Source organism: Podarcis melisellensis (assembly GCF_964234715.1).
Source record: "Podarcis melisellensis genome assembly, chromosome: 5".
In the NCBI taxonomy this organism is placed as follows: Eukaryota; Metazoa; Chordata; class Lepidosauria; order Squamata; family Lacertidae; genus Podarcis; species Podarcis melisellensis.
The window spans coordinates 65,303,608-65,320,001 of record NC_138537.1 but is presented as its reverse complement, the minus strand read 5'-3'; the positions used below and the strand labels follow the sequence as shown (position 1 = coordinate 65,320,001).

General features: G+C 48.6%; 1 protein-coding gene across 1 annotated transcript in view; it reads left to right on the top strand.

Annotated features, from left to right (window-relative positions):
• The first annotated feature begins 14,299 nt into the window (after positions 1-14,299).
• Positions 14,300-16,394, top strand: part of PTEN (phosphatase and tensin homolog) — a 49,515-nt gene continuing 47,420 nt past the window's right edge. Inside the window, exon 1 of the mRNA XM_081912986.1 lies at positions 14,300-15,013. Coding sequence (XP_081769112.1) covers positions 14,935-15,013 — 79 coding nt within the window. The 5' untranslated portion in view covers positions 14,300-14,934. The remainder of the gene's footprint in view (positions 15,014-16,394) is intronic.

Genomic DNA, 16,394 nt, shown 5'->3' with positions numbered 1-16,394 from the left:
GAAACTCCAGTCCCTGTGGCTGATGCAGGACTGTGCAGATCTCTACAGCTTCAATGAACCGTAAAAGCCTGTAAGAGTAGATCCTGCCCGTCTCCAACTTCAACGCTACATTGGTGAAATAGTGGGCTGGGATTGGGGATGAAGCAGTATATCAAATATATTTCCTATAGCTTGGCCAATCTGTTCCAGCATGACAAATAGTTCTTAATACACTTCCTAAATGTGTCTTCGTTTTTGGGGGGTAGGGGGTGGGGGTAGAATTATCAAATAATACAAGAGCTACACTGTATGACACCAAGCCTCTTAAGTTGTGCAGAAACTCTTAACTTTGAAATGACTCTTTAAAAAAACACTGCTGCATTTATCTGAAGGTATTCATGGTTTTTTTGCCCCCCTGCTGTCACTGAGAAATATAAGCTTACTGAGATGTTTAAAAGACCTTTGGAGATGTGGAAATGTGGGGTTATATTGGAATATTTCTTACAGTCTCTGCTAACTTTATAACATATAAAATTTTATTGCAACTTTTAATTGAAAGACATTGGAAGGTAGTTACCCATGATCCTTCAATGTGACCTCTGCAGATGTCCATCCGCATTGCTTTGGGGTGAAGTAATGACCACAGTTCTGGGATATATCAGTCATGAAGCAATGATGTGTGGTTTGAAATGTTAATTCTCCAGTCCCATAAAGCAGATTGATAGATGAGGCATAAAATGGTTCCAGATGCTGTGTTTTCCTAACTGTTCAGCTGTGCTCGCTTTCCCTATCTCTATAACCCGGAGCTATGTTATTGTAAGTAGGCCACCTGCAACTTCTGATTTACCTGCATGTGGAAGAATGCCCTTGAATGTATTTGTAAAACAGTATGTCACCACTTCATTTTATTTCTGAGTGGTTGGAAAGCTATGGCAAACTGAACTAGGTAGTAATTATAGAATTATTGCAACACACTTGCATTAATCATATTTATATATGGTATATTCTTTATTACTGTACAAGAAAATCAAGGTGGCATAGATGTCTGTCTCCCCTCTCCGGTGTCTCCTTACAACAACCCTGTGAGGTTGGTTAGGCTGAGAGACAATGGCTGGCCAAAGATTAAGCAGTGAAATTAATGGTTGAGTGGGAATTTGTACCCGGATACCCCCAGATCTGAATTTGACACTGTCTGACCACTACAGTGTACCAGCTAGTTGCAAATTCATATGATATATGCATAGCAAACTCGTTCTCTGAGTGTTGATCCTTGACACCAGGTACAAGAGAGAGGTATCAGCAGACTTCTACAAGCCCCACGATTTGCAGAAATATTCCCCCCCTTATAAAAAAAGACCCTAAGGGGGCAGCCCCCCCCTACCTCAAATATACCAATTCAGTGAGCATGCTCAGTGGCTATGAAATGCTGGTTGTCTGTTGGGTGGGTGGGGAACAGGAAAAGCAGAAGTGTGGGTGGCGGAAGGCACAGCAGATGGGTTTCCTGAGTGGTTTGTGCCCTGAACAGGAGTACTATACACAACAACTTTTGTTGCAGATCCCCTTGTTAGAGCTATGTATTATGTTATGAATATTATGTACAGTATGGGCACAATGCAACCAAAGTTAACTCCCGTTTATTTAAATAGGAGATTTATAGAATGATCCTATGGGGCTTGTGAAGAGGGAGACCCATGAATGAAAACGTTTGTCCTTGGAAATCTCCCTCTTGCATGTTCAGAACTGCCCTTCACTTTTCTTGCTGTCATACTGTAATGGCAAAAAGAGGGAATGCTGGATCCCAGAGTCCTCTCAGTCCTGAGAAGGGGGAACAGGGGGCGGAAGTACCAGCTGATTTACTAATTTTCCCTCTTACTGACCATTGCAGGGAACATTCTGAGTGAAGGGGGCCCACGGATGCAAAGGGGAGGGGGGGGGAGGAAAACCCCGGCCTGCTCCCAATCTATTTCAGATTTGTTACTGCATCCACCATAACTCTTTCCTCCCCATACCAGGTAGGCTTGCTTAACTCTGACCTTGTACTCACGTGACCTGTCTTTTTTTTAACTGAACATATTGGCAGAAATTTGAAGAATCAGAAGGATGGACTGTTAGTTAGTTCGCTTGAGCTGCAGTAAGATGGAGCTTTCTATGGAGTCCACAGTGTAAACTAGGACAAGTACTAGTTAAGCAGCTTTACTAATGAGAGTTGGACCTTGGCCAACTTTTAGTCTCCTCTTTTCCTTCTGGGATAATTTATACACTGCAATTTTGAGTCTTGTGACAGACGTGGAATATATAAAATTTAATTCTGTAATAAGCTCCCACAACCTCCCCAAACCAGAGTAGGATATGAAAATCAAAATAAATAAACTGTCAGGGAACTGACATCTAAAGCGCCGGGGGCGCAAAGGCTCACTGAGGTTGAGAGAGGAGTAGCAGCGGAAGAGGGAACCAGTAGAGGGCGAGCAAGAACTCCAAGGGAAAGTGAGTCGGAGGGATGGCTCAGAGACGCTTCCAGCGAAAACAGTGGGGAGGTCTCAGGACCTCCTATAGGGACACCCACACCTCGCCGGAAACTGTCACGCCGAGAGGCCAGACGACGTGTTTCCGTTAAAGAGCTTTTATGTTGGAAACGATTCCGAAAGCAGCCACTTTCGGATTCTACTAGTGATTGACGCAGCCATGCTGGAGGGGCTCCGTCACAGGCAGAGGTTTGAAAACCTGATCAAACTCTGAGGGACTTGCATTTTACGCACAAGCAGCTCATCGTCCCATCACAGCAATCCGAAAGTCACCGAAAGCCAGCTTGTGCAGGGAAAAGCATCATGAGCAACCCAGCCGGAACCGGAGGAGCAGGAGCAGCTGGAGGGGGTCCAAGCCTGGAAGAAAGGTACAGGGCGTTGGAGATCCAGTTGGCGCTGCAAACGGCGAGGCTTGAGGAGAGGAGGGCTCAGGATGCAGAAAAGGGAAAGGAGAAAACCACCCCGCTCGCCAGAAAGGTGCCAGGATTGGTGCAGAAATTCGGGGGGGATCCCAGGAACTATCATGCCTTTAGAACAGAGATGCAATACGCTCTAAACTTGCAGTTTGATGACTTCCCCGACGAGGAATCGCGAGTGGCTTTTGTGATTGGCCATCTCGAATCCGGGGCGAAAGATTGGGTTAGACCCCTGATGGCAGCGAATAATGAGATCCTAAAGGACACGAGGAAGTCTTTTCGTGCCATGGACCTGATGTTTTCCAGCGATATTGAGCAGGGGGTGGTGCGAAGGCAGTTAATGGCTTGCCAGCAAGGAAGCAGATCTGTCCGTGAGTACTGGACTGAATTTACTATGCTGATTCATAAATTGGGGTGGGACCTATCGGCGGAGCCCATCCAAATGCTTTTCGAAGAGGGGCTTTCTTCAACCGTCAAAGATGAGCTTTCCCGGGGGCCCAGGGCGGAGTCTATGGATCAGTTAACCAAATCTGCGTTGAGCATAGGAGCGCGCCAGGAGGCGAGGGCTTTGGAAAAGCGGGAAGGGAAAGGAGACCGTTGGAGGGAGTTCCGCATTCCAGACATTCCAGAGCCACCTTTCCCGCCGGCAGAGCCGATGGAAGTTGGAACAGCGCGGGCGCGCGCAGTTTCAAATCCCAGTGAAGGGCGGAAGAAGGAGGGAAGGAGCGCCAAGAGATGTTATCTCTGCCAACAGCCAGGGCACTTTGCCAGAGTCTGCCCACAAAGAAAGGAATGGCAAGGGATGGCAGGAGCTGTTGGGGGAAAGGAAGAGGAAGGCAAGGAGCAAGTAAAAGCCAACGCCTGGCTGCCACCGTCGGGGCACAGCAGCCAGGCCAAAGAGCAGTGAAAGTGCCCATGCCGGAACCTCCCAGACCCGCTTTAGTGATAGAGGTGTTACTAGAACTGCCAAACGGACACCCACTAAAGATCAAGGCGCTTTTAGATTCAGGCAGCTCCTGTAATTTCATGAGTAAGGAGTTTGCAGCTGAGCACCAGATACAAACCATCCCTTTAAGTAACCCCTTGCAGGTGACTACGATTGACGGCAGAGAGCTGTTGGGGGGAGAAGTTAGCCAACAGACTGTCCCGATGATAATGAGGGTGGCAAGGCACACCGAACAGATAGCGTTTAATGTGGCCATCCTGGGAGGAGCGCCCATCATTTTGGGGATGAGCTGGCTGGCGCTACACGATCCGCTAGTGGGCTGGCATCAGAGGGTGGTCTCCTTTGGGTCAGCGCATTGCCTAGAACACTGCAAGGAGGGGAAGGTTTCGGGAGGAGACAGAGTCACCCTAGCCGGGCTGGAAGTAATGGACAAAGGGAAGGTGCCCCCGCAATACGCAGATCTGAGCAACGTATTCAGCGAAAGGGAAGCAGACAAACTGCCACCGCATAGACCCTTTGACTGTCAAATCAACCTACTCCCTGGGGCCCAACTCCCAGTAGGCAAACTGTACGCCATGTCAGACAGGGAGATGCAGGAGCTGAGGGAGTTCATTGACAAAAACCTGAAGCGAGGTTTCATCAGAGAGTCCCGAGCGGTGGGGGGCAGCCCAGTGTTTTTTGTGGACAAAAAGAACACAGACAAACCGAGACTGGTGTGTGACTTTAGGGCCCTCAATGCAGTGTCGGAGCCCCTGGCTTTCCCTATGCCCCGAATTGATGACATTTTGACCAGAGTAAGGAAGGGAAAGATTTTTACAAAGCTGGACCTGCGGGGGGCGTACAATCTGATACGCATAAGGAAGGGAGATGAATGGAAGACCACCATGTTTACCCCTTTGGGAGCCTTTGAATACCTCGTTATGCCCTTCGGTCTACAAGGGGGCTCCGCGTGTTTTCAAGCTTTTATAAACCACGTTCTGGGACCTTTGCTCTACAAGAATTGTGTGGCCTTTTTAGACGACGTGTTGGTGTATTCGGAAGATGAGGAACAGCATGTGAGGGACGTTCGAGAAGTGTTGGGCAGGCTGCAAGCCAACCAGCTGTGGGTGAAACTGGAGAAGTGCCAGTTTCATACCAAGGAGGTGGAATTCCTGGGGTACCGCTTGTCAGACAAGGGATTGGCCATGGATCCAGGCAAGGTCCAAGCGGTACTGGAATGGAAGACACCGAAGACCAAGAAGGACGTGCAAAGATTCTTGGGGTTTGGGAACTTTTATCGGAAGTTCATCAAGAACTTTGCCCACTTGACGGCGCCCATCACCGACTGCCTCAGCAGCAAGAAGAAATTTGTTTGGACGGTAGAGGCGGATCGAGCCTTTGAAGAATTGAAAAGGGCTTTCGCCTCGGAAGAACAACTTCTGCATGTGGATTTACGAAAACCCATGAGAGTGGAAACCGATGCATCCGACCGGGCGGTAGGGGCGGTCCTTCTTCAACCGGGGAGGAGTGCGTCGGAGTGGAGACCGTGTGCCTTCTTCTCGCGGAAGCTGAATAAATCCGAGAGGAATTACACGGTGTATGACAGGGAACTACTTGCCATTCACGAAGCATTCCGGAGGTGGAGACATTTATTAATTGGGGCACAACACAAGGTGCAAGTGTGCACCGACCACAAGAATTTAGAGTATTGGAGAACAGCTCGAGTGCTCAACCAACGACAAGTGAGATGGGCACAGGAATTCTCCAAATTCAACTTTGAAATTTGTTATGTGCCAGGCCCAGAAAACGTCAGGGCGGACGTGCTCTCACGCAAACCAGAGTATTGGGAAGGGGAGGGGGTGATCGAAGAGAGACATGTCATCCCTGAGGACCGCTGGGTGTGTGGGGCGGCGCTGGTGGGGCAACGAGAACTGGTAGAGGAAACGGAAAATGATGAATATGCCCAGGATAAGCTCAGAGGTCTCAGGGGGGAGGGCGAGAGCCCCGGAGGTTTTGAGGAAAGAAATGGGGCATTGTATTACAAAGGGGCACTGTATATACCCGAAGGTGAATTGAGGGGGAGAGTACTCAAGCAGTTGCATGATAGCCCCACGGCGGGACATTTTGGACAACACAAGACCATGTGGTTGGTTACCAGGGAATTTTGGTGGCCTAAGGTGAGGGAAGATGTAAGGGAGTATGTAAGAGGGTGTGACCAATGTCAGCGAGCCAAAGGGGAAAGAAGGGCGCCGGCAGGGTTATTAGAACCATTACCCACACCAGAACGGCCTTGGGAAGCGATATCAATAGATTTTATGACGGATCTGCCAAAGTCCAAGGGGAAAACAGCCATCATGGTAGTAGTAGACCTGTTAACTAAGATGTGCCACTTTGTAGCATGCTCACATGCAGTCACAGCGGAAGAAACCGCGAAGTTGTTTGTAGAACACATCTTTAGGTTGCACGGGGCTCCCTTGAGGGTGATCTCAGATCGCGGCAAACAATTTACTTCCAGGTTCTGGAGGAAGCTCATGAGCTTGCTACACGTGGAAGTCAATTTTTCAACTGCCCGGCACCCTGAAACCAACGGGCAGGCGGAAAGAGCAAATGGCATTCTTCAACAATATCTGAGGTGTTATGTCAATGACAGAGAGAACGATTGGGTCGAAAAGTTGGCGTTGGCAGAATTTGCCTACAATAATGCGGAGAATGTGTCCACAGGGATGAGTCCCTTTTTGGCTAATTACGGGTGTCACCCCAGGGCATTTCCAGGGGAAGGAGGGGAGAGATGGAGCGTCCCAGCGGCTGAACATTTTGTAGAAGAGATGGAAGCGATCCATCATCAGCTCCAGCTCAACTTAGAAAGGGCTAAGGCACAATATAAGAAGCAGGCAGACAAGAACAGAAGGGAAGGTGAAACCATAAGGGTGGGGGATCAAGTGTGGTTGTCAACCCAAGGGTTGCCGTTCAAAGGGGGTTGTAAGAAATTGAGGCCCAGAAGATTGGGACCCTTTGAGGTCATTCAGCAGGTCAACCCGGTAGCTTTCAAACTCCGATTACCCAACCACATGAAATTGCACCCAGTGTTCCACAGGTCGTTACTGTCACCATACAGGGGGGGACGTGAAGGGGAGTACGTCAGGGGACCAGCCTTGGAAGAGAGGGAACGCCGCAACCATGTAGCGGAAATCCTCGATTCCAGGTGGAAGGGAAATCAGGTGGAGTATTTGGTGGCGTGGGAAGGGGAACCGGAGTCAGAAAACACCTGGGTGAATGCAGAGGAAGTCAATGACGAGGTTTTAACAGAAACGTTCCACCAAAGGTTCCCGAGGAAACCTCAGCCGATAGCAAGGTTTAGGAGGGAGTATTTCGGCACCACCGATGAGGAAGAGGAAATGGAAGGGTTCGCGGAGTCGGAGTTGGAAGAGGGAGTGGACTCCGATGACGAAGATTACCGAGAGAGTAGGAACAGCAACAAGTGGAGGGAAGTGTTCGCGACGTCGGAAGACGAAGGAGGTTCTTTCAGGGGTTTTACCTCCTCACCGCCAGTAGGGGAGGAGACGGGAGGGGGTGAAGGGGGCCCTGGAGGGGAGGTGGATGTCAGGGAACTGACATCTAAAGCGCCGGGGGCGCAAAGGCTCACTGAGGTTGAGAGAGGAGTAGCAGCGGAAGAGGGAACCAGTAGAGGGCGAGCAAGAACTCCAAGGGAAAGTGAGTCGGAGGGATGGCTCAGAGACGCTTCCAGCGAAAACAGTGGGGAGGTCTCAGGACCTCCTATAGGGACACCCACACCTCGCCGGAAACTGTCACGCCGAGAGGCCAGACGACGTGTTTCCGTTAAAGAGCTTTTATGTTGGAAACGATTCCGAAAGCAGCCACTTTCGGATTCTACTAGTGATTGACGCAGCCATGCTGGAGGGGCTCCGTCACAGGCAGAGGTTTGAAAACCTGATCAAACTCTGAGGGACTTGCATTTTACGCACAAGCAGCTCATCGTCCCATCACATAAACCTTTATGATTTTTCCATGTTTTAAAAACTCCAAACTAGTCACCTTTACCAAATTTTACGTGGAGCTGCCATTGAAAAGCATGAGGTCCAAAAGATTGCTGTCAGGTTTTTGTCTGGGGCTGTTTGGACAGAGCACATTACTATGCCCCTTTGTAATTTCCATTGATTTTCTGCTTGTTTGGGGGCTTAATTCAAGGTGTCTGGAAAAACACTGAATGGCCTAGGGACCATATTCTATACATTCATTCCTGAGAACTCAAGAGATCCTGCAATGGGTTCCACCATTGACTTTGTGAAAGAAGGCCATTTCATTTGCCATGTCAGGATTATGGAATACCCTTCTCAAGTAAGCCTTCCTGTTTTGTTCTGCTGTCTTGTTAAGATGTGGCTTTTATCAGGCAGGCTTTTTACTGTTTTTTGGTAGAGACTGATAGATGTTGTTGGACTACCTACCATCTGACCAAGCCTACATACCACTGGTCTACATCTGCTAGACTACATCCAGAGGGCTACTCCATATTACTCCACTAATAATGAAAACACTAGTTCAACTACAGTGGTCTTACTATTGTATGAAAATTGTCAGCCTTGCAGTTTGCAAATGGCAAGCTAATTTCCATTTAATATAGTTTATTATTATGTAATTTTGCACAGTCTTTAGTCTCTTTTGTTGACATTCCCGAAAAGAGAGTTGTGTGACTCATCTTGTCGTGTTCTGTAAAGTGGGTGGGGGAAAATGATGGGGGAGCTGTTACCAAACCAAACAAAAACTGGCTTGGAGGATTCTATTTCATCCCACTTGAGAGGCAAACAGTTCATTATAAAGCTCATACAGCTTTATTATTCCCGGACATTCCACTTTTACAGGACTTTAAATTTACACTGTGCTTTGCAAACACAGATTAAGATGTGTTCTTTACCCTGAAGAGCTTGCTATATAAATAGCTGCTGCTAAAGGTGACTTGTAAGAGAAAATCCTGAGTTGATACAATTTTGCCCCTAGCAAAGTTAATTTTTTTTAAAGGCAAGTATGTGTAGTAAGTCCCTACACTGTACATCTGATTTAATGTTTGTTCTACTGTTTCATGGTTTTGCACCTAATGTCCAGCACAGGCTGAGCTGTTGGATGATAATATATTTAAACTGAGACAAACATTAAGTAGGCCTAGAAATTAAAGCCATTTGCCTTTGTTAATGTGGGTACTGAGACAGATTTCAAGTGGCGAGCTATATAGCCCATTATAGATCTCTCAAGTATTTGCTTTCTCGCTATACCTCAGTTTTCTTAACTATCAGTTAACGGTCTTCAGCTGCTGGTTTGGAACATGCTACCTAGCATGGCTTGCACTGGTAGCATTGTTCCATCATTTTTGTTTTGGGATTTAGTTTTTATATAGGGAAATAATTGGGAGGTAAAAAGCAGCGAATACAGGTGTACATAGCAATAATTGGGTTACATATTTTGGCCTAACAGTGATTTTGAAAAGGCTGAAAGGCTGAAGCAAGCGCTAGGAGGTTACTCAACTTTTACATCCTCACTGTAGATGTGCTGAGTTTTTGCAAAGAATGAAAAAAATGTAGCACTTACGCAGATGAGCCAAGCACCTAGTATAGGCCAGTTTCATTCTATTGCAGTAATCATATACAACCATTGAGGAGGATGTGGAGTGCATTCCACCTCCCTCTGAAACCAGCTGGTTGTTTGGAGCTAGTTATAAATGATGTACCAGAACTGCCTTGCTTGAGCTGTGATGTCAACATGCAGTGTTGCTGCAAAGAAAATCAGACAGTACGGCTGTGAATAGGGGCTTCCCCTCTTCAAACACTTCAGAAATGTTTGTAGACAAAAATATGCAAATGGGACACCAGAGGCCTCATCTGTGACCAGCTTGTTCTGTTCCTGCCCCCTCCTTAGTTCCTGCCCCGTAACGATTCCTTGTTACCAAGGTGAAGCAATCTCCCCCCTCCCAATCTTTTCTACCCTCGTGCAATCTGAGGCGTGCATTAAATGTGTCTCTAGAGGCTCCTAGATAGGAAATAACCTTGAAAATGCAAAACCATTTTTAATTAAAGCAGGTACAAATGATTTCAATGAATACACAATCGCACAATTCTCACAGTAAGCATCTGGAGGTAGAGAGGATGTAGGAGAACAATAGAGACCAAAGTATACCAACACTCCCTAGGAATAGCTGAAGTTGCCTCAGATAAAACAAAATGTATGTGAGCATGCAATTATTTCCGAAATGCATGGTGATGAAGTTTCCAATTATGTTATGTACAGGCCACAGCAATTTCACACGATATGTTCAAGGCACAGAAGTTGGAGTTGGATCTTCTCTTTGAACCTGTTATTACATGTAGCATCTACATGCAGTTCTCAAGAGCTTAAGTTCGTGGGCTTTCCCAAAAAATATTCTTAGAACTCTACTTACAAGTCCAATAAAGTTGGACTGTGAGCAAACTCAAATGTTATTGTCTAAACAATTCCTTTATAGCAATGATGTTTTGACGACAGTAAGAATGGACTTGGGGTATTAGTGCAATAATAAAGACTGGTGGACTGATACTTAGAATAGCTATTCTCCTCACGAGAGCATAATGCTATGAGTTTGTGGGTGCCAGACATCTATAATACATGGATCCAGGAAGTGTTAGAATTTAATCAGGGCTTGGGATGTTAAACTGGATGCCAGACCTTTTAAATCCCTGTATCCAAAAGTGCTAAAAATATAAACCAGGTAAGCTTCAGGCAATCTCCTAATGATGGGCCATTAAGAAAAGAGCAAAGGAAAAGTGATAGGCCATTAAGAGAGCAAAGGAGAGGGGAGACTCTGTGCTAGACACCAAATGAGTAGGGCCCTTCCTCCAGCTTTTAAATAGTGAAAACAACAAGGTCAGAGTTGAGAGTTGGCTGTAATGTGACCCAAAGGAAAAAAAGGTTGCTGGCTGATGAAGGCAGAGCGCGCTGTGGCTGAATGCAAGGCTGCGGCTATGGGAGAAACAAGACCCTTCTGAGGTGTTAATGCTGTGAACCCCTCCATTGCAGGCTTGGGCTGAATATATATGTAAATAAACCACATAACATATAGACACCAGTCTCCACTATGCCTCATTTCCAAAAGGAAACATGCACCCCGTGTAAGCATGGAACCTGGAATGCCTGGAATCCTGCACCGTTCGGGGATTGGAGTGGTGTGCAGCAATATTGTTGTCATACAAAGCAGTCTCATGGCATGGCATGGCATTCATAAATGGTGTAGCATCAACTTAAATATCTACTGTCCTAAAGGTTTCTCCTTCATTCTAAAGTGAAATAAGTCTGTGAAAGTAGTTAAAATGAGATAGATGCAATTCCACTTGCTTTGTTTAGGAAACCACTGTGCTCTCCCCCTTTTATCGGAGCCCCAAGTGGAGTGGATTCCATAAGCAAACTATTAGCTGGTAGGAAGTTGCAACCATTATTATAAATGAATAAAATACATTTCTACATCTTTTGAAGAAAGGGGAGAAATCACAATCTTCATTACACTCTGATGTGAGTTTAGTAATAAAAATCGTAGGATAGTAATCAGCGTTTAAAAATAGTGCATGTTCTCTAGAGTGTTCTGTGAACCCTTTTAGAAGCACCTTAGCCTTTTTAAAATTCAAGTTAGTTTAAAAGCTTTTTAGGGATGTTTGATGAGGGAGTTCCTGGAAGGGAAGTAGGAAAACTAAAGTGTGCATATTAATGGTTCACAGCCACAGGTTCTAACAGAATAACTAAAACGAGTAAAATCCAAGTGCTCATACTTTCTCATGATAGAAAGATACATTAAAATTCACTAAAGGCAGGAAAATTACCAAAGAACTAGCCAGGCCACCAGAGCACCAAGGCATGAGACAACCACTTAAGACAGGAACGTTGCAGAAAAGCTAATGAATTCTCCCCATCTGTCCTCACAAAGGTGAAGGACCATCAGCTGAAAAATGTTCATCAGCCTGAGGGGGGGGGGGAAGACTGTAAACTGATGCAAAGCAAAGTACTGTACAGTGCTGTAAAAGACACAAGATATAGTTTGCTAAAAAATATCGGTTGGCAACTCTAAATCTGCAGCATGTGCAAGATAAGTTTCCACATAAGACCATGGAATCCTAAGGACTGATAAATATTTTAATGTCTTCTCTAGCCCACATAATGGAGAACATTTTTTAAAGGTTGGGAAAGCAGAGGTGTGTGATCAGTTTTGCTTTTCGCTGTTGTTTGGCTTTGAGTATTACCCCACCCCTTCTCGCTAAGGAGTAGCCCATGTATTTATTTTTTTGACGTGCAAGCACTGAAGCATAGCTTGGGTGCCCTAACAAGAGGTGGGTGGGGCCGACTGGGCCGGTGGCCCTGGGAATTTTGAGGAGGACAGCGGCGGGGTGAGGGCGGGCGTTGCGTGCGCTCATTGCAACTGCGGTTCCCTCTTCCAAGGCAATAGGTGGCGCAGCAGCCCTGGCGACCGCTGCATCCGTTTCTTGCCATGCTTCGCTGTTAAAGACCAAGCTCAGACGGAAGCCATGGAGCGAAGGGTTGCTGCTGATAGTTGGCGCTGCGTTGCAGCCACCTGGGGGCCACCGCGTTCAGGGCTGCTCTTGGCACTTCCCTGTATTCGCCCCGCTGCTTTTGATCACTACTTGCTCTTGCACGATCGCCCCGACTCGCCTGGCCTGGCTTCTCTTTTCCTGCAGCCACTTGTGACCAGGACGACTTTGCTGTCAGTTTTTTGAGCGCCGGGTGACATCAGCAACTAGGCACGCAAGGCCACGAAAGGCAACCCTTCCCTGTTAAAAGTTTACAGGTGTCTACAGGACTGAGAAAGAACACTTTTTTATTTAATTAAAGATCCAGCACCAGGCAGGAGGCTAAGAGCCACATTGCAGGGATCCAACGCTCAGCTTTGCTGAAAGGACGACGCAGCCACCCATTTCGCCCACCGCTTTCTATCGAATAATGCTGCTGAAGGAGCCAGCTTTCCAAGGCCCAATCTGTTAATTTTACCAACATTAAAGCACACACACGCACATATCTGCAGACATTATCAGGCGATAACCGTTGCAAACTTGCACCTGCCGATTTCTACAAAAACCAAACTGCTGCAAAAAGCGCAAGAGCAGGCGAGGTCAGGCTACCCCCCCCCGTCACTTTGGCTACCATATTTGCAAACGCCCCGGACTTCAAGCGACAAGATTTGCAACGGCCAACGTCTAATATCTCCAGTCCCTGTTACTAAAGTACAAAAAACCTGACCACTTAAGAAGGGGGGGGGGGAAGCCCCGTCGCTGCATAGGAGCGCGGTCGAAGCTGGCAGCGGCGGTGGTTAGGGAGACAGGGAAGCGGGAAGTCCCCCCGCTCCTAGCGCTCGTCACGTGACTCCGCAGGGAATCAGCCCGTCATTGCAATGAGGCAATAGTCTATTGTATCCTTCCGCCACTCAGTACGTGTGTGTGTGCGCGCGCGCGCTTGCTCTCCTTGTTCCTCCCGCCCTCCCCCCCCCCTTTGATCGCTTATGTCTCGGCCAGACCCTTCCGTGTGAGAAGAGCCAAACCTCCTCTCGTTAAGCGCTATAAGGAACCTGGACGGCGGCGGTAGGGGGAGGGGGTTGCTACTTGGCCAGAGCGCGCAGCGAGCCCGCTGGAGCCGAGGAGGCGGTGATGTGGCGGTAGAGAACTAATTTTTTCGTACGCGGCGGCAGCAACGGCGGAAGGACCTAAGCGAGGAGTGGTGCCGTAGCTCCGATTCTCTCTTTCTCTCTCTCTGAGTCTCTCCCCCCTCCCATCCGCTTCTTTCTCCCTCTCTCGCTGCCGTTCCCTCTTCTCCCTTCCCCCCTCCCTGCTTCCCTTCCCTCATTCTCCTCCTCCTCCACCCCCCTCCTCTCGGAAACTGCAGCCATGATGGCAGTTTGAAGCTCAGGCGGTTGGCGCTGGGGCTCGGGAGCCACAGCCCAACGGCCAGGGAACGGTCGGACGAACTGACGGCAGTGACGCTCGTGGAAGCCGGGCGCGCGGAGGAGACGGCAGCAGCGGCGACGACGACGCGGGAGCGGCGGTGTGAGGGAGGGGGGGTGGCGCTCGCTCGCTCGCGGTGACAGAGATCTGGCGCTGAGGCGACGAGGGAGCGCGCTCGCCCCGATGGACTGAGGGAGAAGGAACTATAACGTCGGCGGCAGCAGAGAAAAGGAAAATGACACGGGGCAGCCTCCAGCCCCGCGCGCCCCTCAGGACCTGAGCTTGCTCTTTCCCTCTCCGCTTCCCTCCCTCCCTCCCTCTCCCTCCAGGCCCAGCCGCCTCCCCCTCCCTTTCCTCCCCCCCTTTTCCCCGCTTGCTGCCCTCCCCCCCCCCAACCACCGGAGGTGCGAGCCAAAGGAGCACCGAAACTTTAAAGCCGGCCGCCTTCCGCGGAAAAGCCTCAGCCTGCTCGCCCGCCCGCCCGCCCGGCCCCGGTTCACGCGGGGTGCGGTGCTCGGCGGGGGGCGCGGAGAGAAGGAAGCCAGCCGGGGGCCCAGAGCCCCGCCGCGGCCGCGGAGCTGCTGTCACCGTTTGTGCTGGAGCGCCGCCGTTCGAGCGAGAGGGAAAGGGAGCGCGGCGGCGGCGGCGGCGGTTCCTCTTTCTCGCCCAGCAGCAGCAGCGCTAAGGAGACTCGGGGCCCCATTTCTCCCCCGCCGCCGCCGCGCTCAAGGTATAGCCTGCCTGAGCTGAGGGGAGCCGCGCCAGTGGCGGGAGCTGCAGCAGCGGCAGGAGGACTTTCCTTGCAGCAGCAGCAGCCGCCGCCGCCTTCTGGCCAGGGCCCTTGTGCCGCTGCGGGGCCTTCGCCTGAATTGCCGCCGCAACCACCACCAGCAGCGGGCCCTGTCCGCGGTGCCGCCGTCCTCGCAGCGCCCGAAGAAGGAGCAGCAGCAGCAGCATCGCTTTCCAGCCGCCGCCGCGGCCGCCCTCTTCATCACCGGCGGCGGGGAGAGGTGGGGGAACAGCCTCCTCCGCCGAGGCTCCGAGCCATCTGCGCCCTGCAGCCGCCGCCGTGCCTATCCGCGCTGTTCCTGAGCGGCTCCCGGCTCCCAGACATGACCGCCATCATCAAAGAGATCGTCAGCAGGAACAAAAGGCGATACCAGGAGGATGGCTTCGATTTAGACCTGACCTGTATCCCAAATTTTGTGCAGGCCTGGCCTGGCTGGGCCGGGGAGGCTTTTCCTTTTTTCTTCTTCCTTAGGGGAGGTGGAACCCATATGTCTTAAATCCCCCCACCCTCCCTGTACTCCCCACCCCCACCCTCAGTCAAAGGGAGACCTGTGTCCCCCTGTCCCTCATCGCTTTCTCTCTCCCCCTTAGGTAATTTTTTCAAAAAAGCTGCTGTGATTCCCCCCTCGCCTCGCCTCCCCTCCCCCCCTCGCTGATTTGCAGCAGCTAGAATCTGGCAGGCTCAGGCCTAGGCCTGGCACTAAAAGGTAGAGATGAAATTCAAGTGGAAAGCAGTAGTGCACATACAGCTGTTGCATCAGAATTATGCAGCGATTATTTAGCATGTTTCTTTCAGTGTCTTTTGTATAATGCGTTACATGGTGTAGTGCAATCTAGGATTGCAGCTTCGTCTGTTTAAGACTTTACCAGTTACAGTGACAAAGATCTGGTTGGTTAGTTTGTAATGCCTTTTGTCTTCTGGAAAATGCTCCTTTTTGGAGTATAGAAAATGCACACTGAGTCAATTTACAGTACTTAGTGTTGTTCCTTTTCTTGCCTGTAGAATGAGTAGATTGAGGGTTGTTCATAAGTTGCAATTTTTGTGTTTTAACATAGCTATTAAAATAAAACTCCTAAATGATAATGCCACATAGATTAATGCATATTTATATGTTTTAAGCAAAGAGTATTAGTGGTCATTTGGAATAAAATGATTGCGTGGCATTATTTAACATGCATTTAATGTGGGGTGTTACGTCCTACTTATAAGTACCTAATAAGCTTCAGACTATTACTGCAGTAACTATTTTCTGTTAAAGTGTTGGTGTGGTTGATGTACACATGGTTGATGGCAGCATCACTTTAAATACATAGGGATGAGAAGACAATTTTCTTTAACAGTCCTAAAATACTGCATTGATAATATGACCCCAAAGCAGTTAGAACTGGGAAGTTGGTTCTTAACAAAACTTTCATCCAATAGTTTATGTTGCATCTGCAAATGCCTACATTGTTTAACATGGTGAATTCTTTCACCTCCCCCAATAGAAACAGCATGTTATAGGGAAGTGATTCTGTGTTAAATTGTAGCTTAGTAAATTTGAGAAACAATGAAAGTGGGAACACTTTTTCAGTACAGTATACCAGCATTAGGCTAATATCTCTTTAGAAGGAAAACTGATGGGGCGGGAGGCTGTTAAATTTGTAAAGATTTTGTATTGAGAGGCTCTGTGGTCTTACTCTAGATTTCTCTAATTGAAATCTCAAGTGTTCAGAACTGCTTACCAAACAGTTTGTTACATCTGCTTAACCCTTTGGTGGTTTTTCTAATCTTTTGAATGTT